Below are 24,138 nucleotides of genomic sequence, written 5' to 3' on the forward strand. Positions count from 1 at the left end.
ATTAATTTTATTCAAGATAAATATGTATATATACTACACAATTATTATATTATTATAAAATCCTAATAAAAATAACAAGTAAGGCCCTGTGTATTAAATATTAAAAATAGGAATTATTTTAAAATAATAAAATAAAAAAAACTCTGATATAAAAATACAAATTCAGGTATAAAAGACTAATAATGGCTAATAAACTAGTAAGAGCCCTTTATACTCGTATTTGTATTTGTATATCAAATTTTTTTCGATTTCATTTTATTATTTTAAAATAATTCCTATTTCTAATATTTAATATTTATTTCTCTAATGTGCGCAGGGCCTAATCGAAGAGAAAATTTATTCGATTAATAATTAATCAATTTCAGCGATTAATTTATTAACCGCAACCGTATTAACCGATAAATCGATTAGTCGAATATTAAACGTTTTTTTCAGTTACAACCAGTTAACCGATTTTAAAATAATCGACTAATCGGATACAATCACGAGCCCTATTACATAAGCAAAGTGTCATTAGATTTTCGATTAAGGATTTATTTGTGGAAATATCTTGATAAGACGATCGTATGACAGATAAATATCTGAAGCGACGCCTTCGTTCTCCCACTACCGTTCAAAAATTAGACGGCCGAGCCGCTGATCACAAGGGCAACGTTATGCCTGAGGAGTGTTTCTACAAAAATTGAATGACGATTTAGCGGAAGTTACAATATCAGCATACTTTTTTTTGTAGGGACACTTCAGAGGCATAGCTCGAGTGACCGCCGGCTCGGCCGTCGAGCCTCGAACGGTAGTGGGGGACCGAAGGTGTCGCTTCAGATAACGGTCCAAAAAGGGCAACTAATTCCGAGCACTTTACACAAAAGACAGTGCTCGTTCGCAGACGAATCACAGTGCCAATAGAGTAAATTTTGTGCGCTCTCATTGTCAGTTGTATACATGTAAGTATATAAATGAAATTAGTGATACGAAATCAGAGTAAATAACGTCTCAGTGAGCATTATTGAGAGGAAGAGCTCTTTAAGAGAACTTTTTTCTCAAAAATGATATTAGTAAGTTATCTTTTTGTAAGATATCTTTCAGAAGAGCTCTTTAAGAGAACTTTTGAAGACCTTATTAATTTCTCTTAAAAATGATATCAGTAATTACAATTATTAATTGGCTCGATAATTAGAAATTAAAAGGTAATAAATATTAGGCCTTTTCTCGAGCAGGAAATAAATAAAGTGACGATGTTGATATGTAGTATTGAAACTACTTGGTATTACTGCCAAATCTTATATGGAATAATCTCATACTTGAGATTTTTATTCCATACATCCCCTCTAACCCCCCTAAAGAATTAGATGCGAGAGAAAAATGTAGATCCGAAAGTCGCTGAATCGGGACTCGAACCCGAGACCTTTCGCTTGCCGGGCGACTGCTCTTCCAACTGAGCTATTCAGATCCTTTCGATTCTATATTTTTCTCTGCTTTTAAGTAAATACTTTAAATATTACTATAACAACGCATTATGGCCTGCGTATAATTATTACAATTATTAATTGGCTCGATAATTAGAAATTAAAAGGTAATAAATATTAGGCCTTTTCTCGAGCAGGAAATAAATAAAGTGACGATGTTGATATGTAGTATTGAAACTACTTGGTATACTGCCAAATCTTATATGGAATAATCTCATACTTGAGATTTTTATTCCATACATCCCCTCTAACCCCCCTAAAGAATTAGATACTGATATCAGTAAGTTATCTTTTTGTAAGATATCTTTCAGAAGAGCTCTTTATGTTGTCTATTCATAGATGTCTGTAGAGTCTCTAGCAAGCGTGCTATTTTACGAACGCCGCACATGGGCAAGCCACATATATACGTGTGTGAAATGCGTGCTCTGAGTTGAATTTCAAGGAGATAGCATTTACGTTCTTCGATATTAACGTTTAATCTTTCTTTCTTAAATTATAAATATTATTAAATATGTATTTGAGCATAAAATAGAGATTATATATTTTCATATATATTTTTGTTATTTGTTCTATGTTGCCTCTATATCCAACCAAAGAAGTTGGGTTATGTCTGCAAAAAGCACGTTGCTATCATAAAGTTTTTTTTATTCAAAGTCTATGGGCATTTTGAAACCTGTTTTAATTTTAATAAAATGTTATAAAAGAAGTGTATACTAAGAGTTATATTTTTTTAATATAAAAAAAAAAATATCTAAAAATATAATACTACAAATAGCAATTCTTAACGGTAACCTTTTTTTGATATTTAAAAGAAGTCAGATTGTGGAATTCTTTTAGATGTCGTTTATGTGATGTCTTTCTTTCCTCTAAAATCGACGCATTGGAGGACTTATTGATATCATAATGTTATCATTTTGATGGAGTTATCGGAAGTCCGACTCTTAAATTTGAGTACTTTATGAATTTCTTTTGATAACATATTGCTCACTGGGGTGCGTTGCGAGATTTTTTGATTGTGAATTTTTTCCAATGGCTGCGCTAACAGCACTCCTTGCCCTTTGAAGTGATTATTGCTATTCTTATGGGATATGACGATATCACACACACAGTATTGAGGATGTCGTAAGTTTTACTTCCACGTGTAAATGTTTCAGCATATAATGGCGAGCAAATTTTGAGAAAAGGAATATTACAAGTGGTACTTTTTTATTTAAAAAATTAACTTTTTATGTGTGTATGTAGTCATTTTCTATTTATAAACATTTTTATAAATTATTTTAAATACAAAATTAATTAGCAATTTTGAGCCTGGCGTAGACGGTCGAACGCAAAAATAAAAAACAAAAAGAAAATTAAAATTCTTACTTAACTTATATTAGATAATGTGTACAGACTAAATTACATAGCGGACGTTTCGGACCCATTTTTGGGCCATCTTCAGCGCAAATGACATAATTCGTAGAAAATTATAACATAAAAAATAAAAGAAAAAACGATTATTGTAAAGTTACATATCGAGATACTTTCTTTCATCGACTTGTCCGAGAAAAGCTTTCCGTTCTTAAGTTAAATTAAGATCATCCATAATGGGTCTCTAGCCACATTGTTCCAAGGTTCATGAGCCAAGAAACGACTAGACAGAATGCGTGATACCCCTCTGATAAAAAAAATCGATAGAAAACAATAGGAACCGATACGATAGAAAATCTTATCGTTTCTTATCGTATCTTATTGTTTTACTTTTTAGATTTCGAAAGAAATGTTATCGTTTTTTATCGTTTTCTTTCATTCTCTGTTAAAAGCGGATTTAGTCGTTAGAATACGATAAAATTCTTATTGTGATATATTGTTTTTTATTGTTTTATTGGAATTTATCAAGAAAAAATGATTGAAAATCTATTCGTAATCAATTGTATATTTACAATAAAAAAAGTTTTAAGTTTTTTAACGTACAATTACGAAAAAACCTATAATTTTTAATCATGCATCAACCACAAACAATTGAAAACGTATTTTATAAATGTATTATCGTAAAGTTACAACAGAAAACATCCCTGATAAAATATCGATAGAAAACAATAGGAACCGATATGATTTGCAAAAACAGTACATTGCAATTACATTGCAGTAATATTACAATCTTGCAAGTTGCATTGTAATACTGTAGGGACATTATAGAAACATATAACTGTAATATTTTATGAAAAATCTTACAGCAACATTCCAAAAATATTATAAAAAGATAGTATTCAGTCAAATCGTTAGTTCCTTCATTTACCGCTATGCGACGCGCGATTCACTATCTATCTCGTACTTAAGTTTTAGTCAGGAGAATTATATAAAGTTGATGAAATTAGCTCTAAGACTAAAGATACAATTATCTCTTAACTTTAAAATGTCGAGTAAATGCTAGATTTAACGTTTGATGTTATAACATCAATAATGTTTTATAACATCAGCATAAATTATAATTTACTTAATTTAAAGTTAATAATTATAGAAATATATATATTTTACTACATTAAATTACTATAAGTAAACATAATGATGAAAGCGCGTAATATATCGAAATAAAAAGTTTTATTTAATATTATTTTTAATATATTGCACCGTAATAATACCATGGTATTCATTGTAATTTTTTTAAAAGCGGAAATTTTACTGTTGCCACATTCTTGCAGTAATATTACAGGAATATTTCACAACTCACATGCGATATTATAATGTTAGATCTATGCAATATGTTTCTACAATCATTCAATGCTGTATGGGTTAGCGAAAAGAAATAATAAGAAACGATAACATATTAATAGGATACTTACGAAAGGAAACGCTAGAGAATCAATCGTACATTTACGATATTCTTTCGTTAACTTTCGATTCATAACTACGATTAAAATCGAGATAATCGTTTTCTGTTGTTTTCTATCAATTTTTTTATCAGGGACGTCCATCATATTCATTAGTGTCCGATTTTAAAATTCATCGAACAAGCAATCCAATTAAACGCAGTTTGTTAAATGTATGATTAATGTATATAATTCGGTATGATAAAACGGTCGCAAGAAAGAAATATTAAATAATTCCAAATTGTTTTAACAAAGATCGTCCGTTAACTCAGTCAGTCAGTCGGAATTAAAACGTAAATTTATTAATTTAAATTAATTACGAAAGATTCTTATGGTTTATTACGCAATTTGTTTGTAATTATTCTTAATTTATTCAGAACATTTTAGTACTTTCTTTGGACCATCCTCAGCTTATTGTATAAATAGTGAATGTTGTTTTTTATACATCATACCGAACACTTGTATTATTAAACGATAAGCTAAAGATGATCCAAAGAAAGGACAGAAACGTTCTGAATAAATAAAGAATAATTACACACAAAATATTTGCGTATTAAAATGCCGACGCATCGGCTCTTATTAGTTCATTTCCTTGAATCTTTTTATATATCTTTTCATATTTTATACATTTTTTTATATTCTAGTTATTTACACATTATCATAAAATCATGATACAACCAGCGCATACGATTCATTTGATAATAACAAAAATATTACAACACTTTTAATGAACGAGTTTGCCAAAGAACTAAAAAATATATCCGGAAAATGTATGGATGTTGGTTGTGGACCCGGAGATATAACAAAGAATATTCTTCTTCCAGCGCTTGATCCAAAAGCAACAATAATTGGTAAAAAATTAATAAAATAATAAAAAAATAATAAATCAGATTATTATAACATCTCGCGCGCGCGCGCACAAACACACACACATACATTGTGATAATAATTAATATTAATTAATATAACAATAATTATATATTATAAAGGTACATTATGGAGAATATAATCGAATACGCGAACAATACGTGTGGTGACAAGGAATGACTCAAATTCGAAGTGTTCGATATTCAAACGAAAAAATTGCCCAAGAAATATATTTCGAAATTCGATCACATATTCTCATTTTATGCTTTGCAATGGTGCCATGACATTCGGTAAGTAAAATTATTAAATAAATGTAAATTAAAATTTTTTTTTGTAGGAAAGAACTTTTGCATATAATTTTACTAATATATTTTTACATAACTATATTTCAAAAATTAATACTAATAGATATATATTTTCAAAATTACAATAATTAACATTCATCTTCATTGTTTAACAGCCAAACGTTTGAGAATATTTATCGTATGCTTCGACCTGGTAAAACTAAGCTGATATTAAGTATAGCACGTAGCACAGCTATCTTTGAGGCCTTAGAAATTTTGGCGCAAGATATGCGATATGCATCGTATATGGGGGTGAATATTATTACATTGAAATATGATGTAAAATTATATTGTAGCATAATTTCTGATTGTAGAAATATCTTTAGCAATATTTTAAAATCCGCCGAATGTACATACACTTATAAATGACTGACATATAAAATAGATTTAGTTGCTTTACATTCTTGTATTATTTAACATTCAATTTTGGATACACTTTTTTGTTTTACTTACTGATCGGTCTGCGAAGATATCAATATCAAATATATAACAGACGGCATTATTTATAAAATCACTTTCTTTATATATAAATATTTAAATATTACATGTGCGTGTGTATTGCTTCTATTGCAATGTTTTAACTGTAGACTGTCAATTATCTTTATACAGGGCAAAAAAAAGTATGTTGGAGCATTTCATTATTCGGCCCGACCTCGCGAAGAGCTAATAGAAATACTTGAAGATATCGGATTTCAAGTTCATCATTGCAGTCATCGGGAGATAACACTTATAAGAATACAGAAAAGTTTCTACGTAAGTATTTTCCTTGACATGCATGCAAAAATTAAATTCCAGAATATGTGATTAATATAATTTTTTAAATATTATTTCTTCTTATTTATTTGATTTGTAATTGTAAATTAATCATATTTTTTTAAATTCTCAATAGCCATAATTACTTCACAATATACTTTTACATTTTTGGACAATATGTCGTTTAATCTAAGAGAGGAGTTCATGAATGAGTTTGCACGTAGATATACGGAAATAAAAGTTAAAGAATACAGAGATAGTCAAGGTAATTCTAAGCTGCATAATGGAAAAGAAGAGACGGATATTCTTACTTTATATTCTGTACTAATAGTTTATGCACAAAAAAATGTTTCTTAGTTGTACAGATATCTCTCCATGATTTACGGCAAAAATGGATATAATTTTTTTCTTTCCTATTTTTTTCTTTTAACCCCCTTTTTACAAAACGATTGTATTGATAATATTTACTTGTATTTTTTTATAGACTAATCTAAAATAATAATATTAACAAATTTATTTTACAAGTATATTGAAGTATGTATTGAAGTAAGTATATTGTGTGTGTGAACTAAATATTTTATATTTTATTTATATTACATAAGGTACAAAATATTATATATAGGATATATAATATAGTATAAAATACTTAATACAGTTTTCTTTTTAAAATTGATGGAATGTATCGAAAATAAAAGAAAAAATATTTTTTATAGATTGACAGATTCCATAAACAATGTATATACTTTATAAATTTGTAAATATTATTTTTACTCTCCAACATGGTTACAATTCTAAATAACACCATGTATGTTTTATTGCATATAAACAATGTATATTGTTTTGACCATTTTCTATTGCGTTTTTATATTTAATAATTATCTATGATACATGTTTGTACTTGATCTTAGAACTGATAATAAATAGTAATTGAATGATAATTAAACATAATTATTAGAACAAATAAATGATTATATTTTTATACTTTGACTTCTATATTTTATTTCTATATCATATTTCAATATCTCATTTAATATTTATTACTTAAAAATAAAATTGATTATCCTAGTGTATCCTGTTGATGCCATTTCGATTAAAATTACAAAATAATATTTTAACCGTAATCTTGAAGAAAATTTGCATATATTTAAAAACAATTTTACTTCCATTATATCGGCAAGAAAACAATTAGAAAAATCTGGAATTTCTTCATGTAATTCTCTCAATATAATATTTAGTCAGAAGTACGAGAAAGTGAGCAGCCTCACATTCTGGATAAAATAAGAAATTAAAATAGCTACAATATTAACAAAAATAATGGCTTGCAAATTTTAATTAACATTTCTGAAAATAAACAGCCAGTTGATGTGTCACTATGAAATCACAACAATTTTGGTACTTTTAAAGTACGCATCCATTGTCTTGTCTAAGGTAGAATGCACTTTTTCACGATATAAAATGATATTAACAGACAGATGACAAAATTTAAAATTTAATAATTTAAGTTGATATTTTGTCACTCTCTCATTGTTACAAATCTAACAAATAATTTATATATTTATATGTATTGTTTATATATACATACGTCTGTTGACGGTACTGCTTCTCACGGAGCTCGGCCGCTAGCATGCATGCTTGGAGCGAGGAAAACTGCACCGCGATCCGATTTTTGATTGTTGATACTACTGAACATAATTAAGAAACTAGTGTATAAGTAAAGTTTCTTCAATAACGTGTATAGAGTGATCTAATTTTGGTTGTATATAAGTATAATAAATTACAACAAAATCTTCACAGAAAAAAAATATGCCAAGTATATAAAAAAATTCGACATTGTATAGCAAATATGGTTTTGTAAAAATTTTTCTAAGATTGAAAATAAAATTTAAAAATATATTATTTAAAAATGCAGCTCAAAAATAAATATAAAACAAAGCTCAGCCAAGTATAAATGTATTAATTTATTATCTGATATAAAATTTATCAAAAGAATATTACTTTTATATTTTTAAGAATGATTATCTTCATAATTAAAACGGTTTAGACCGGCATTGAAAGAATTAAAGTGACAAAAACTCGGGCGTGCCCGGTTCGGAGCATTAAAATGATATAAGTTTTCTAATAAGATTGCTTGAAAACTAATTTATAAAATTAATTTGTAGAGTAATAAGGAAGATTTTTTGTGTTTAAAAATGTTTCATATTAAATGATGTTGTTTTTTTTAATTCTTTTTTTCTCTTATGTGTTTTTATATTTCAAACTTTATTTGATAGGACTGTTTTTTAAAAATAATTCTTAAATAAAATATAATTTTTAAATAAAATATATTCTTAAAATAAATATTAGAATTTTAATTAATTTGTTGATATTTTAAATTTTTTTGCTGCACATTATGCTAAGATCATGTATTTTTAATTAATTTTATTCAAGATATATATGTATATATATATATACTGCACAATTATTATATTATTATAAAATCCTAATAAAAATAACAAGTAAGGCCCTGTGTACAATAGAGAAATAAATATTAAATATTAAAAATAGGAATTATTTTAAAATAATAAAATCAAAAAAACTCTGAAATAAAAATACAAATTCAGGTATAAAAGGCTAATAATGGCTAATAAACTAGTAAGAGCCCTTTATACTCGTATTTGTATTTGTATATCAAATTTTTTTCGATTTCATTTTATTATTTTAAAATAATTCCTATTCCTAATATTTAATATTTATTTCTCTAATGTGCGCAGGGCCTAATCGAAGAGAAAATTTATTCGATTAATAATTAATCAGTTTCAGCGATTAATTGATTAACCGCAACCATATTAACCGATAAATCGATTTAGTCGAATATTAAATTAGATCGCTCTATACATGTTATTGAAAAAATTTTATTTATACACTAGTTCCTTAATTATGTTCAGTAGTATCAACAATCAAAGATCGGATCGCAGTGCAGTTTTCTTCGCTCCAAGCACGTATGTTACAATTACAATTTTGATAAATTGATATATTTTTGATTCACTGTATATTATCAAGGAATAGAGAAAACAAAGAGGCGACGTCAGAGCTAACATAAATAACCATTCCACATTAATTATAAATTCGTATTATTTTTTATATAATCAAAGATTGAGACAAATATTTAATTCTAATATTTTTCAGAATGACGCAGCTTAATTCGTAGAACATAATAATGTTACTCTATGTATACATAATTTTCACTGCTTTAAACCTTCCACAAAGTCCGATAACTTTGGAAGAAGTAGAAGTAAAAGAAAAAATTGATAATATACTGCAGAGGAAATATAAACGAAGAAGTTTAATTAGAAGACGAAAAAACTTTTGATTTTTACATATGAAATTCCAGAAGAGGAAAGAGTTGATCTATTAACACAGATGATGGTAATGTATATCTTCCGGAGAAAGTTATTTGTAGTTCTATTGATAAAACCAAATCAGATGATTATAAAAAATAAGCACAATGTGAACGATTTTATTTTAGGCGTAAGAAGAGGCAGAAAATATATTCGTGAACATTGCTTAATGATTTATTTCGACGCACTGTTTGATTCTGTTTTGTGCACACGGCATTTCGGACATCTATTTCTTTATGTACTTCCATCGAATATTATGTTGTATATTAACAGATCAGCGCAACTGAAGAAAAATAATGCAACAGCGTGGCTCCTATATCACGACGTTGTGATCTCACTTTCTCAAAAATTGAATCATGGAAACAATATTAATATATATGGATGGATTTAGCATTCGATGCTCTTCAATTTTTGTTTGAACAAAATTCATAAATTTCGTAAAATAATATTTTTGCCGTAGATCATGGAGAGATATCTGTACAACTATGAAACATTTTTTTGTGCATAAACTATTAGTACAGAATATAAAGAAGGAATATCCGTCTCTTCTTTTCCATTATGCAGCTTAGAATTACCTTGACTATCTCTGTATTCTTTAACTTTTATTTCCGTATATCTACGTGCAAACTCATTCCTGATCTCCTCTCTTAGATTATGCGACATATTGTCCAAAAATGTAAAAGTATATTGTGAAGTAATTATGGCTATTGAATTTAAAAAAATATGATTAATTTACAATTACAAATCAAATAAATAAGAAGTAATTATATTAATCACATATTCTGGAATTAAATTTTTGCATGCATGTCAAGGAAAATACTTACGTAGAAACTTTTCTGTATTCTCATAAGTGTTCATCTCCCGTTGACTGCAATGATGAACTTGAAATCCGATATCTTCAAGTATTTCTATTAGCTCTTCGCGAGGTCGGGCCGAATAATGAAATGCTCCAACATACTTTTTTTTGTCCTGTATAAAGATAATTGACAGTCTACAGTTAAAACATTGCAATAGAAGCAATACACACACACATATAATACTTAAATATTTATATATAAAGAAAGTGATTTTATAAATAATGCTGTCTGTTATATATTTGATATTGATATCTTCGCAGACCGATCAGTAAGTAAAACAAAAAAGTGTATCCAAAATTAAATGTTAAATAATACAAGAATGTAAAGCAACTAAATCTATTTTATATGTCAGTCATTTATAAGTGTATGTACACTCGGCAGATTTTAAAATATTGCTAATGATATTTTTACAATCAGAAATTATGCTACAATATAATTTTACATCATATTTCAATGTAATAATATTCACCCCCATATACGATGTATATCGCATATCTTGCGCCAAAATTTCTAAGGCCTCAAAGATAGCTGTGCTACGTGCTATATTAATATTAGCATAGTTTTACCAGGTCGAAGCATACGATAAATATTCTCATACGTTTGGCTGTTAAACAATGAAGATGAATGTTAATTATTGTAATTTTGAAAATATATATCTATTAGTATTAATTTTTGAAATATAGTTATGTAAAAATATATTAGTAAAATTATATGCAAAAGTTCTTTCCTACAAAAAAAAATTTTAATTTACATTTATTTAATAATTTTACTTACCGAATGTCATGGCACCATTGCAAAGCATAAAATGAGAATATGTGATCGAATTTCGAAATATATTTCTTGGGCAATTTTTTCGTTTGAATATCCAACACTTCGAATTTGAGTCGTTTCTTGTCACCACACGTATTGTTCGCGTATTCGATTATATTTTCCATAATATCTGTATCTTTATAATATATAATTGTTATATTAATTAATATTAATTATTATCACAATGTATGTGTGTGTATTTGTGCGCGCGTACGCGAGATGTTATAATAATCTGATTTATTATTTTATTATTTTTTTACCAATCATTGTTGCTTTTGGATCAAGCGCCGGAAGAAGAATATTCTTAATTTGTTATATCCCCGGCTCCACAACCAACATCCATACATTTTCCGGATATATTATTTAGCTCTTTGGCAAACTCGTTCATTAAAAGTGATGTAATGTTTTTGTTATTATCAAATGAATTGTATTGCGCTGGTTGTATCATGATTTTATGATAATGTGTAAATAACTAGAATATAAAAAAATATATAAAATATAAAAAGATATATAAAAAGATTGAAGGAAATGAACTAATAAGAGCCGATGTCGGCATTTTAATACGCAAATATTTTGTGTGTAATTATTCTATATTTATGCAGAACGTTTCTGTCTTTTCTTTCGATCATCTTCAGCTTATCGTTTAATAATACAAGTGTTCGGTATAATGTATGAAAAACAACATTCACTGTTTATACAATAAGCTAAGGATGGTCCAAAGAAAGTACTAAAATGTTCTGAATAAATTAAGAATAATTACACACAAATTGCGAAATAAACCATACTGTGAAACTCGAGATAATAAGTTCAAATAAATGGTCAAAAGAAGTAGAAAAAAAGTAGAAAAGAATCTTTACGAGTTACCTGAGTAAACTTGTCTCCGCCGCGATTCGGATGAAAATAATAAAGAACTTGTGAGAATGTGAAAGACATGTCTTAACCCATTTTTATATGATACTCGAGATAATCAATTCATTTTGCGCCGAGTTTAATATTATGCAAAAGAACTAGTAATAATTATTACGAGTTATTTGAATAAATTTGCCTACAAATTAATTGCGACTGGGTTAAACATGCACTTTTTTGTAAGAGAGATTACGAAAACGTGAAACATACTTCTAAACTTATTTGTATACATATCAAGCAACATTCCTGACAGGAAGAAATTGTAGATCTTCGTATAAATATATTCAATTTTTATTCAAACTGTCTACACTTTTATTTAACTCTTATTTCAGGTAGAGTACTCGCGCTCGCGTCGTATCCTTGAATGGTGTAGGATTACGGTCGTTCCGTGACGTTCGTATAGTTTAGAACGTCCGGTGGGTTGCGTATGTTATAATCTTAGCGACGGCGTTATACTTAATTCGGTTCTTAATTTGCGACTGCTCGAGCGCGTCTATTGTTCGGTTTTATAGCCGAATTTTGGAGTCTTTTGATCGGAGGGGGTGCCTGGTAACAGGCCCTCTTGGTCAAAGTCCCGGGTGCAAGCGAAGGAAATTCGAAGTCTCCTTCGCTTCGCTTGCATTTTTGCAATTTTAAGATTTCGCGGGTGACTCGCTGCGTATGCGGTTTTTCGTAGCCAGCGCGTTGACAAGCGGATGTAACATAAGTAGTTATAGCTATTAAGGGCTATAATAGACTGTTCCAGTAATATAATCGATAATATATCTTGATTTTAATAACTTTTCCCGTAAACCCTTGGTAAACAAATAATTGTTAGTTTCTGCTTCTATAAAAAATTCTAGAAACAGTTTCCAGTAAATAGTTTAGGTTCCTCGAAGGACCCAAAAATGACTTATTTTTAATATCCTTTTGTAGTATCCGGTAATAGGGACGGGGGTCACAGGGAGGAGATATAAAGGATTTAAAATTTAAATTGTATGTCCTTCGTTCCTCTTTGATATTCATTCAGTGAGTCTTTAATTAACAGAATCACTTTTATCTGGCTTCACAACTATAGCCATTACAAAAGAAATAAAGTAAAACGAAAAACTCAGAATGCCCATTGGGCTATATATTCAGGGTAGGTAAACTGTCCTTCGTTCACATACGTCTGACGAGCTAGGCAGTCCATCGCTAACTGCTGGTTCTGCTGCGCTCCCTGCTCCGAAAGTTCGGCAAGCCGCTATAATATAGATTCCTTACGCTATATGGAAGATCGATATAGGTTTTGATTCGCATAATACGCGCTTACACTTTTTTGATTGAATAATCACTAACCAAACGTCTAAAAATAACACTGACATTTCGACTGCTATTTAATTCAAGTTATGTATCTACCTTTCCCTCCTTTCTCAAATACATCCTCTTCCTCGTATGAAAACAAACAATCCTAATCAATCTTTGCTTTTAAGTGAGAGAATACTATTATTTAGAAAAAATTTTATTTCTAACTGTATACCGATAAAGTATTGTAAAATATTCTTTTTACTCCATATCATATTGAATTTTTTGTTATATTCTAATTATGATAGAGAAAATAAATTCTATATATTAATATTAAAGAATTGAAGGAAATGATCTAATAAGAGCTAGTGCGTCGGAATTAAAACGTATTATAAATTTATTAATTTAAATTAATTACGCAAAATTCTCATGGTTTATTATGCAATTTGTGTGTAATTATTCTTAATTTATTTAGAATATTTTAGTATTTTTTTGTACCATCCTCAGCTTATTGTATTAAAAGTTAAAAGTGTGTGTTGTTTTTATACATTATACCGAACACTTGTATTATTAAACGATAAGCTGAAGATGATCCAAAGAAAAGACAGAAACGTTCTGAATAAATAAAGAATAATTACAAACAAAATATTTGCGTATTAAATTGCCGACGCATCGGCTCTTATTAGTTCATTTCCTTCAATCTTATTATATATCTTTTCATATTTTATATATTTTTTTATATTCTAGTTATTTAAACATTATCATAAAACCATGGTACAACCAGCGCAGTACGATTTATTTGATAATATGTGCAAAAACAATGCATCACTTATAATCAACGAGTTCGCCAAAGAGCTAAAAAATATATCTGGAAAATGTATGGATGTTGGTTGTGGACCCGGAGATATAACAAAGGATACTCTTCTTCCGGCACTTGATCCAAAAGCAACAATTATTGGTAAGAGAAAATAATAAATTACGAAAGATTATAACACTCGCACGCGCACACAAACATACACATAATAATGTAATAACAATTAATATTAATTAATGTTAAAATATATATTATAAAGGTACAGATATTATGATGAATGTGATCGAATACGCAAACAAAACATACGGTGACAAGGAACGACTCAAATTCGAAGTGTTGGATATTCAAACGAAAAAATTGCCCGAGGAGTATATTTCGAAATTCGATCACATATTCTCATTTCACGCTTTGCATTGGTGCCATGACATTCGGTAAGAAAAATTATTGAATAAAAATAAATTAATATTTTTTTTTGTAGAAAAGAACTTTTGCATATAATTTTACTAATATAGTACTAATATATTTTGACATATATGTTTCGAAAAATAATTCTAATAAATATATATTTTCAAAATTACAATAATTAACATACATTTTTGTTGTTTAACAGCCAAACATTTGAGAATATTTATCGTATGCTTCGACCCGATAAAACTATGCTGATATTAAGTATAACGCGCGCCAAAGCCATCTTTGAAGCCTTGGAATGTTTGGCACAAGATGTGCAATATGCATCGTATATGGAGGTGAATATTATTACATTGAACTATGATGTGAAATTGTATTGTAGCATAACTTCTGCGTAATTGTGAAATTGCAATCTTTAGAAATATTTTAAAATTTATTAGTCGAGTGCACACTTATAGATGAGTGACATTTAAAATAGATTCAGTTGCTTTACATAAAAACTTGTATTATTCGACATTATTAATTACAGTATCAATTTTGGATAGACTTTTTTGTTTTACTCACTGATCGGTCTGCGAAGATATCGATATAAAATATATAGCACAAACGGCATTATCTATGAAATCACTTTTTTTTATGTATAAATATTATGTGTGTGTGTATTGCTTTTATTGCAATTTTTTAACTATGGTGTCAATTATCTTTATACAGGACAAACAAAAATATGTTGGGGCACTTCATTATTCGACCCGACCTCGTGAAGAGGTAATAGAAATACTTGAAGATATCGGATTTCAAATTCATCATTGCAGTCATCGGGAGATGAAAAATTGTGAGAATACAGAAAAATATATATGTAAGTATTTTCCTTGACATGCATGCAGAAATAAAATTCTAGGCTATGCGATTAATATAATCTTTTTATATTACTTTTTCTTATTTTGTAATTAATAAATTAATCTTATTTTGTTCAATTCGATAGCCATGGTTACTTCACAATATACTTTTACATTCTTGGACAAGATGCCGCATAATCTAAGGGAGGAATTCAAGAATGAGTTAGCACGTAGGTTTACGGAAATAAAAGTTAAAGAATATAGAGAAAGTCAAGATAATTCTAAGCTACGTGATGGAAGTGAAAAAACGGATATTCCTGCTCTATATTCTGTAATGATAATTTATGCACAAAAGAATGTTTCATAGTATAGATATCTCTCCATGATCTACGGTAAAAATAATTATAATTTTTTTCTTTCCTAGTTTTTTCTTTCTACCTTTTGCTTACAAAACGATTTGATAATATTTATTTGTATTTCTTTATAGACTAATTTAAAAAAATATATATTAACAAATTTATATTACAAAGTACGTTGATTATATATTTTATATTTATTTCATATATGGTACAAAATATATTATATAAAATGTATTTAATATATGGTATTAATCATTTAATACACAATTTTCTTTTTAACATTAATATGTACGATCGAAAAAAAGAAATATTTTCTATATACACATATAGATCGACAGATTTCATAACCATTGCATATATACTTTGTAAAATAAATATTATTTTTACTCTCCACACAACGTAGTTCAATTTTAAATAACACCATGTATGTTTTTATTGCATACAAACAATGTATTTGTAAATATATTCATAAGATGGACTACTTTCTATTGCGTTTTCTTTAATAATTATCTATGATACATGTTTGTACCTCATATTAATATCGCTTTATATCGTGAGAAAGTGCATTCTACCTTAGACGAAACAATGGGTGCATACTTTAGAGGAATCCATTTTTCCGATTTTTAGTGGCACAACAACTGGCTGTTCATTTTCAGAACTGGTAATAAATTCATAATAAATAGTTGAATGATAATTAATCATAATTATTAGATCAAACAAATGATTATATTTTTATACTTTGATTTCTATATTTCACATTTCTATATCATATTTTAATATCTTATCTTAATATTTATTACTTGACAATAAAATTGATTTTATCAAAATGTATCCTGTTGTTGCTATTTCGATTAAAATTGCAAAATAATGTTTTAACCGTAATCTTGAAGAAAATTTGCATATAGTTAAAAACAATTTTACTTCCATTATATCGCCAATAAAACAATTAGAATAATCTGGAATTTCGTTATGTGATTCTCTTAATATTTTGTCAAAAGTACGAAAAAAATATGGAGCAGCCTCACATTCCGGATAACATAAGAAATAAAATGGCCGCAATATTAACAAAAAATATAATTGCTTTTATATTTTAATTAACATTTCTGAAAATGAACAGCCAGTTGTTGTGCCACTAAAAATCGGAAAAATTGATACTTTTTAAGTATGCACCTATTGTCTCGTCTAAGGTAGAATGCACTTTCTCATGATATAAAGCGATATTAACAGACAAACAACAAAACTTTAATTTTAATAATATAAATCGATATTTTGTCACTCATTGTTACTTTTGTAAATCCAACAAATAATTTATATATTTATATATATTGTTTATATATACGTGGACGATGAGTCTATTGAACATATGATTAAATAACTAGTGTATTAATAATGCCTTTTCAGTAACACGTATAGAGCAATCTGATTGATTGAAAATAAGATTAATAAATATACATAAAAATAAGTTTAGATTTATATTCATGTTTCACGTTTTCATAATTTCTCTTACAAGGGAAGTGTCCCTCACCAATTTTGATACGCTTTGGATATGTTGTAGAGCATAAAAAAATATTTGATCTATATTTTTTTAGGTACTTATCTCAACGTTTAAGAGCTGAAACAACCCTTTGAAAATAACGGATTTTTATATATTTTCAGCGAATATCTGTAATAATATAAGGAATATAAGAAAATGTTTTATACAAAAGTTTTGTAATATTTTATATTCTTTAGAATGGCTTAATCATATTTTTTGAAAACGTCAAATTTTTTAATTTACACTCTTTCCCCCTCCATATTATTTTACGAAATTTAAGAATTTTGTTCAAACAAAAATTGAAGAGCATCGAATGCCAAATCCATCCATATATATTAATATTGTTTCCATGATTCAATTTTTGGGAAAATGAGATGACAACGTCGTGATATAGGAGCCACGCTGTTGCATTATTTTTCTTCAGTTGCGCTGATCTGTTAATATATAACATAATATGCGATGGAAGTACATAAAGAAAAAGATATCCGAAGTGCCGTGTGCACAAAACACAATCAAACAGTGCGTCGAAATAAATCATTAAGCAATGTTCACGAATATATTTTCTGTTTCTTTTTACGCCTAAAATAAAATCGTTCACATTGTGCTTATTTTTAATAATCATCTGATTTGGCTTTATCAATAGAACTACGAATAACTTTCTCCGGAAGAAAATATACATTATCATCGTCTGTGTAAATAGATCAACTCTTTCCGCTTCTGGAACTTTATATGTAAAAATCAAAAGTTTTTTCGTCTTCTAATTGAACTTTTTCGTTTTGTATTTCCTCTGCAGTATATTATTAAATTTTTCTTTTACTTCTACTTCTTTCAAAGTTATCGGACTTTGTGGAAGGTTTAAAGCAGTGAAAATTATATAGAGTAACATTATTACGTTCTACGAATTAAGCGGCGTCATTCTGAAAAATAGTAGAATTAAATATTTGTCTCAAACTTTGATTATATTAAAAATAATACGAATTTTATAGTTAATGTGGAGTGGTTTTTTATGTTAGCTCTTACGTCGCCTCTTTCTTTTCTCTCTTCCTTGATAATATACAATCAAAAATATATCAATTTATTGAAATTGTAATTCTATGTTTTGAGTAATTGGTGACAATAGGAAGAAAACTGTATAAAATAGCGAATCAGATTTTGAAGAAAGAAAACAGAAAAATTAACTTTATCAATTAAAAATAATTTTAGTAAGTTCTTACAATTATGTCATTTTATTGGCAAAAATAATTCTTTATATAGCCACTAATAAGACTGGCTAAAGAGACGCAAAGAATTGTGTAAAAGCTGAATAAAAAATAATATCGAAGCAAAAAGTAACAAGCGTAAGTTTCTGAACCCACCATCATCTGATTTTCTCTCTTTTTTAAGAACAATGGTGTGAGTAGAATAATTCTTAAAAACTTACTATTTTTTAAAAAAAAGGTAAAAAAAAGGCGCCAAGTTCACGCGCCACGTGAAAAAGTGTTATACAAAAAAAAAAACAGTGTGCTTTAAATTACTGTAAAAAACTGGTCTAAAAAATAATGTCATTTTAACTTTATAGAATATAATTTTATTGTATAAAATAATAATTATAATTCTAGAAAAATAGATTACGTCAAGCTTATATAGTCTACACAAGGTAAATTTGACTAGATCGTTAACTATTTTATTAGTTTTAACATACTTTAAAATATGTTTCTTATATAGAAATTTTTTTTAAATTATTGAAAGTGGAGAAAAAATTGATTTTGTGGAAGGTGTACTCATCACAATAATGGAAAATGACAAAATATAATTTATTAATGCTGTATTATAAATTAGATAATTATAATGATAATTACTAAAATAATTGAAATAAAATTATTAAAATAATAGCAAAACTATAGAAATAATTATATACATCAATAAATATTTTATGAAAATTTATAAAGTACTAAAATAATTATCTAAAACAATTTTGAAAAATAGATGTACTTATAGTAATTAATAAAAGTAATTTTAATAATTATTTTTAACATGTATTCTTAGCAAAAGCAAAATTAGCGGAAATTGGCGGAGAAATATAGAATTATTTTTTTTCTTAAACACTCTATATAAGTATATACGTGTGTGTGTGCGTGTGTGCACACATTAATAAATAAGTGTGATAAATAGTGCAAAAAATAATTTTTTATTATTAATAAGTTTATTTCTAAAAATAAATTACAATAATTGAATATATTTTTTATATAATCTCTCCATATTCTAATAGAATGACTTGATATAATTTATTTCTGACTTAATTTTTCTCGAATAATTTAAAAATTAAATTAGACTTATAAAAATTTTCGTGCTCTGATTCAAATTTTAGCAAGAAACTTAAAAGTTTGGCTGCGGGAATAATTTTCGTTTTTCACAGTTGTTTATTTTTTGTTTAGATTTCACTTAATCGTACATTTAAATTAAACAAAAAATGATTAAACTGAACATTAAATGTACTTAATAATTCTTGTAATTTAAGTATTATATTAATTAGAAAGCGAAGAATTATAATTATCGTTATTCGCAACAGAAAAACATTTTGCTCTCTCATTTTAATAACATTTACTAAATGCCATTCAGCTATTGCATAGAACACGGTTGTAGATTCTTTTTTCCAACTATTTGCGCTATTGTTGACTTACTTAATCATAAATAAATTACTCATCTTTTTCCTTTTGTGCTCATATACTATACTATATTATATATAAAAAAATATATATAAAAAATATTAATTTAATTGTAAACGTGTTGTAACTAACTTGCGATTTATCTTCTTCCCTTCGTATCCGTATACCATATATAAAATATTATATATGTATATATATATATATATATATATATATGCATATTTATATATATGTGTTTGTAAAAAATATTGTATTATCTTCCAATAATTTTGCTCCGTTTTAATACAGATTTCGTTTTTCAATTTTGAATTTTATAGGCTCCACAGTAGATAGTAGCAGGTCCATACTTAATTTTAATTTATCTATCGGGATACTTTTATCTATTTTGAACACAAATGTTCGTATCAAAGTTGCTAGGATAACTTTCATCGAAATCATTGCATATCTTGTACCTGCAAAAGTTTAGAAGTTACATGCAATTCAATTTTATTGTGATACATGCTGCTGTTTTATGATTTGTCCATATTTACCTATACAATTTCTGGTTCCTATGCTAAATGGCATGTAATTCTTATAAGATGTTCCTATTTTCTCAGGGAGAAATCTGTCCGGGTCAAATACCAACGGATTGGGCCAATATTTTTCGCTTCGATGTAATGTCATAATACTTATAACGACATTAGAATCTTTTGGTAAAATAACCTCTCCTGAAACATATATTTTTGTTTTTAATGTTATTATAATAGACGCATAACAAATAGCTTATGAAATAAAACAATAGGAAATAGTAATATAAAATCTATTTTTGTTTTATTCTACATGCGTGTATATTTGATTTACAAACAATATTTGTTGTTAAAATTAGAAATAATTTTTTCAAATTTCTTTTGTATTAAACTTAATGAGCACAATTTCTTGTGATTTTTTTTATATTTGATTTATTTTATTCGACTTTTTCGATTTAATAATTTTTTGAAGATACATTATTTATAAAATATAGTTTCTTTAAAAGTAATTTTTTTTACATTTAAGCTATATACATACAATAATAATATGCATATAAAACTATTTATTTTTGAATGTAAACAAACCCATTTGTACGTCTTCCGTTAGATATCGCGCAATTATAGGAATAGTAGGAAATATTCTCATAGTTTCTTTTATAACACGATTTAAATAATCCATATGTTGTAAATCTTCGTATTTAACTGGGGCAGATTTTAGAGTTTTCGTCCCATAAATTTTCCATAATTCCTTATATACGTTTTCCTATATATATATATATATATATATATATATATATATATATTATTCTATATTATAAAATTATATAAGATACTTAATATTATATAAATATAAACATATGCAATATCTATCGTAAGAGAAATGTAATCTTATTATGCAATCATATTAATTATATTTATGAGTTATTATGCAATCTTATTAATTACATTTATTTATATATCATTCTGGAATATAAATACTGTCAGTGATAAATATTAATGTATACATTTTTCTACGGCTTTATTAAGATTCTTAATTTTATTGTAACATTATACACAAAGTTTTTATTTAAATAAATTTATAATTTTATAACAAATTAAGTTATTTTTATATGAAAAGATACTCTAACAATAAGCGCGTTATTATTTGAAATTTAGATGAAGCATAAAGGAGATCTTGATTTTAATATATATGTTGTCAAAATCATCCTAAATAATCTTCAAAAAGTTTTAACTGTCGACCATTATTTATTCAAAAGTATTAACAAATAATAAATTTTTATGCAAAACAAAATTCTAATCTGAACTGTCACAATAAAAAATTTAATTTTCCTTTATTATTGTTTTAGAAAAAAAATTTTTTTTCTGTATCCTAAAACTATATCATTTGTAATACTTTTTAAAACAAGTGAATAAATTATTATTGAGTAAATTTTAATTTGTACATACTTGTATATCTGGAAAATTTGCTAACATTAAGATCACAAAATTTAAAGTAACAGCAGTTGTGTCGGCGGCCTGATAAATAATTATATATATTTATTTTTTATATACAATTATAATCATATATGTAAAAATACTTTACATACCCCAAGTAGCATATTAATTAAGTTATCGTGTACCATCTTTCGTGTCAACTTATTTTTATAAAATGCTTCCAATAAAACATGAAGAAGTGACCTATCTATATAATTTAAGGAATATAAGCTTTTTTGTGAGTGTTTAAGTGCATGCGTATGTACATTTATGAGTATATATGTATATATGTATATGTAAATATGTTCATTATTTTCTCAATTTTATGATGAAGATTTTATAATTACTTAAAAATTAATAAAAAAGAAATAAATAAATAAAGCAAGAATGAAAAAAAAAACGCTACAATGAATTTACAACAATGAAAAATATTAAATATTTTAATAATAAAACACATTATAATAATATTTTATCTAAAGCTATACATAAAAGAAACTCATTTTGTTATCTGTGCAATATCAAAATGCAAAGAGCTCAAAACGTACAAATAAAATACCAACAAACTTACGACTTGTTTTATCTTTAGTCTTGGTATTCATTTCATTTAATATATACATTTGCTGCTGTATTACCTATGTAATAATAAATTGTGTAGTATATAATATGCTATGCAAGCAAGAGTAATAATATTTGCAATTTACTTTATCCATAGCTGAATTTGCGATGTTTATAGTTTCTCGCTGTTTTTGTCCCACAGCAGTGAGATTGAATATAAAATTAGGGAATAGAAGTATATTTTTTAATCGTAATTTGAAAGTTTCTTTGAAACTGAAAAATGTTTTTGTTTAAATAATATTTTGTAAAATATAGAAGCATATTTAACTAATCGTGTTTATTAAGTTCCATCAATAAAATTAAAAATAAATATTGATTTCTATAAATTTATATGTCAATAAATCTATTTATATAACAAAAATTTTATTTAGAATTCAAGTGTTTCCTTTATAAAATATTCTCTTAAAAGTACAATTTTTCTAGGAAATTTAATTATCTTTATTTATATCAAACCTTTTCTTACCTTTCTGTTGCTTTGAAATATTGGTTTACTACTTGATCCGTTATATATTCCTCTTTGAGGTCCGTCATTGCAACTTTATAACGTCAAATAAAAGTGAACTCATTATTCAAAATAGCTATAGTTATTGACTAATTATATTGAGTTACTTATTAAACATTAAATTTACCAAATAAATGTGATATGTAATTTTAAAATAGGAGATGGATGCTTCTTTAACAAGTATTTGAAAGTAACAATCAGCTGTAAAATACTGTATTTATTACTATTACCTTACCACTTGCAATAGTTGAAGTACATTCTGATAAAGGTTGAAGAAAGAAAACTTCATTCCCGTTTAGTCCTTTTTCTAATTTGTCCGTCAATATTAAGGATTGTTCGACAAATATATTAAAATATTTTTGTAACATATTTGTATTAAAACTTGGCGCCATCATTTTTCGATATTCAGTCCATATAGGTGCTGAAATTAATTTTATAAGAAGATAATAAAGAAAGAAAGATAAATTTTACGAAAAAATTAAAAATAAATTAAAAAATAATTTATTAAGTCACCGATCACTCTGATTTTCACATGTATTATAGTTTTGAATCACGCGCACTTTGAATCGCTACAAATTCTTCTAACAATAAGTCATATTACTTTAAAGAATTTTATACTTTTTAAATCTGTTAAAAATAAATATCTTTCTAAAAGTAACTAATTATGTTTTATCTTTTTAAAAATACATATCTTACCAGGAGCTGTCAATATTCCTTTGCCACATATTGGTTCAAATAATTTATATATTATACTTTTATCCAAGCATCGACTGTTTTGTAAAATTGTCTACAATGTTATATAAAATTTTTAAAAATATTTTTCCAATACACATTTATTTGTGTCATTTCAAACAATTAACATACACTTCAGAAAATCACTTTAATTAGATATTATAAATATAAAAGTTATTTATTTTAAATAGATTTTCTTTCTATAAAAAATATAGATACTAATTT

The 24,138-nt window shown here is 26.7% G+C and overlaps 2 protein-coding genes, 1 long non-coding RNA gene and 1 pseudogene across 3 annotated transcripts; 2 read left to right on the forward strand and 2 right to left on the reverse strand.

The window, feature by feature from the left end:
• The first annotated feature begins 5,350 nt into the window (after positions 1-5,350).
• LOC145947763 (uncharacterized) lies at positions 5,351-6,227 on the forward strand. Its single transcript, XR_014427235.1, has 3 exons — positions 5,351-5,469; positions 5,640-5,775; positions 6,133-6,227. It is a non-coding gene; the product is annotated as an uncharacterized LOC145947763 (long non-coding RNA).
• A 3,909-nt stretch (positions 6,228-10,136) lies between these two features.
• Positions 10,137-12,226, reverse strand: LOC145947769 (juvenile hormone acid O-methyltransferase-like; annotated as a pseudogene).
• Positions 12,227-14,260: 2,034 nt separating this feature from the next.
• Positions 14,261-15,584, forward strand: LOC145947770 (juvenile hormone acid O-methyltransferase-like). The gene is made up of 4 exons (XM_083057548.1): positions 14,261-14,447; positions 14,563-14,734; positions 14,914-15,049; positions 15,423-15,584. Exons 1-4 carry the CDS (start codon positions 14,261-14,263, stop codon positions 15,582-15,584), a joined length of 657 nt encoding a protein of 218 aa, XP_082913674.1.
• Positions 15,585-20,218: 4,634 nt separating this feature from the next.
• On the reverse strand, positions 20,219-23,968 carry LOC145947771 (cytochrome P450 4c21-like; the record flags this gene model as incomplete). The annotated part of the gene is made up of 10 exons (XM_083057549.1): positions 20,219-20,537; positions 20,616-20,792; positions 21,177-21,354; positions 22,038-22,106; positions 22,178-22,272; positions 22,633-22,696; positions 22,766-22,892; positions 23,143-23,215; positions 23,417-23,602; positions 23,878-23,968. Coding segments are annotated over 10 exons (1,233 nt in total), but the record flags the coding sequence as incomplete, so codon positions are not given.
• Positions 23,969-24,138: the final 170 nt, after the last annotated feature.

This window comes from Prenolepis imparis, unplaced genomic scaffold, assembly GCF_030444845.1.
Source record: "Prenolepis imparis isolate NDT839.2.m4 unplaced genomic scaffold, iyPreImpa1.0 SCAF_139, whole genome shotgun sequence".
Lineage (NCBI taxonomy): Eukaryota > Metazoa > Arthropoda > Insecta > Hymenoptera > Formicidae > Prenolepis > Prenolepis imparis.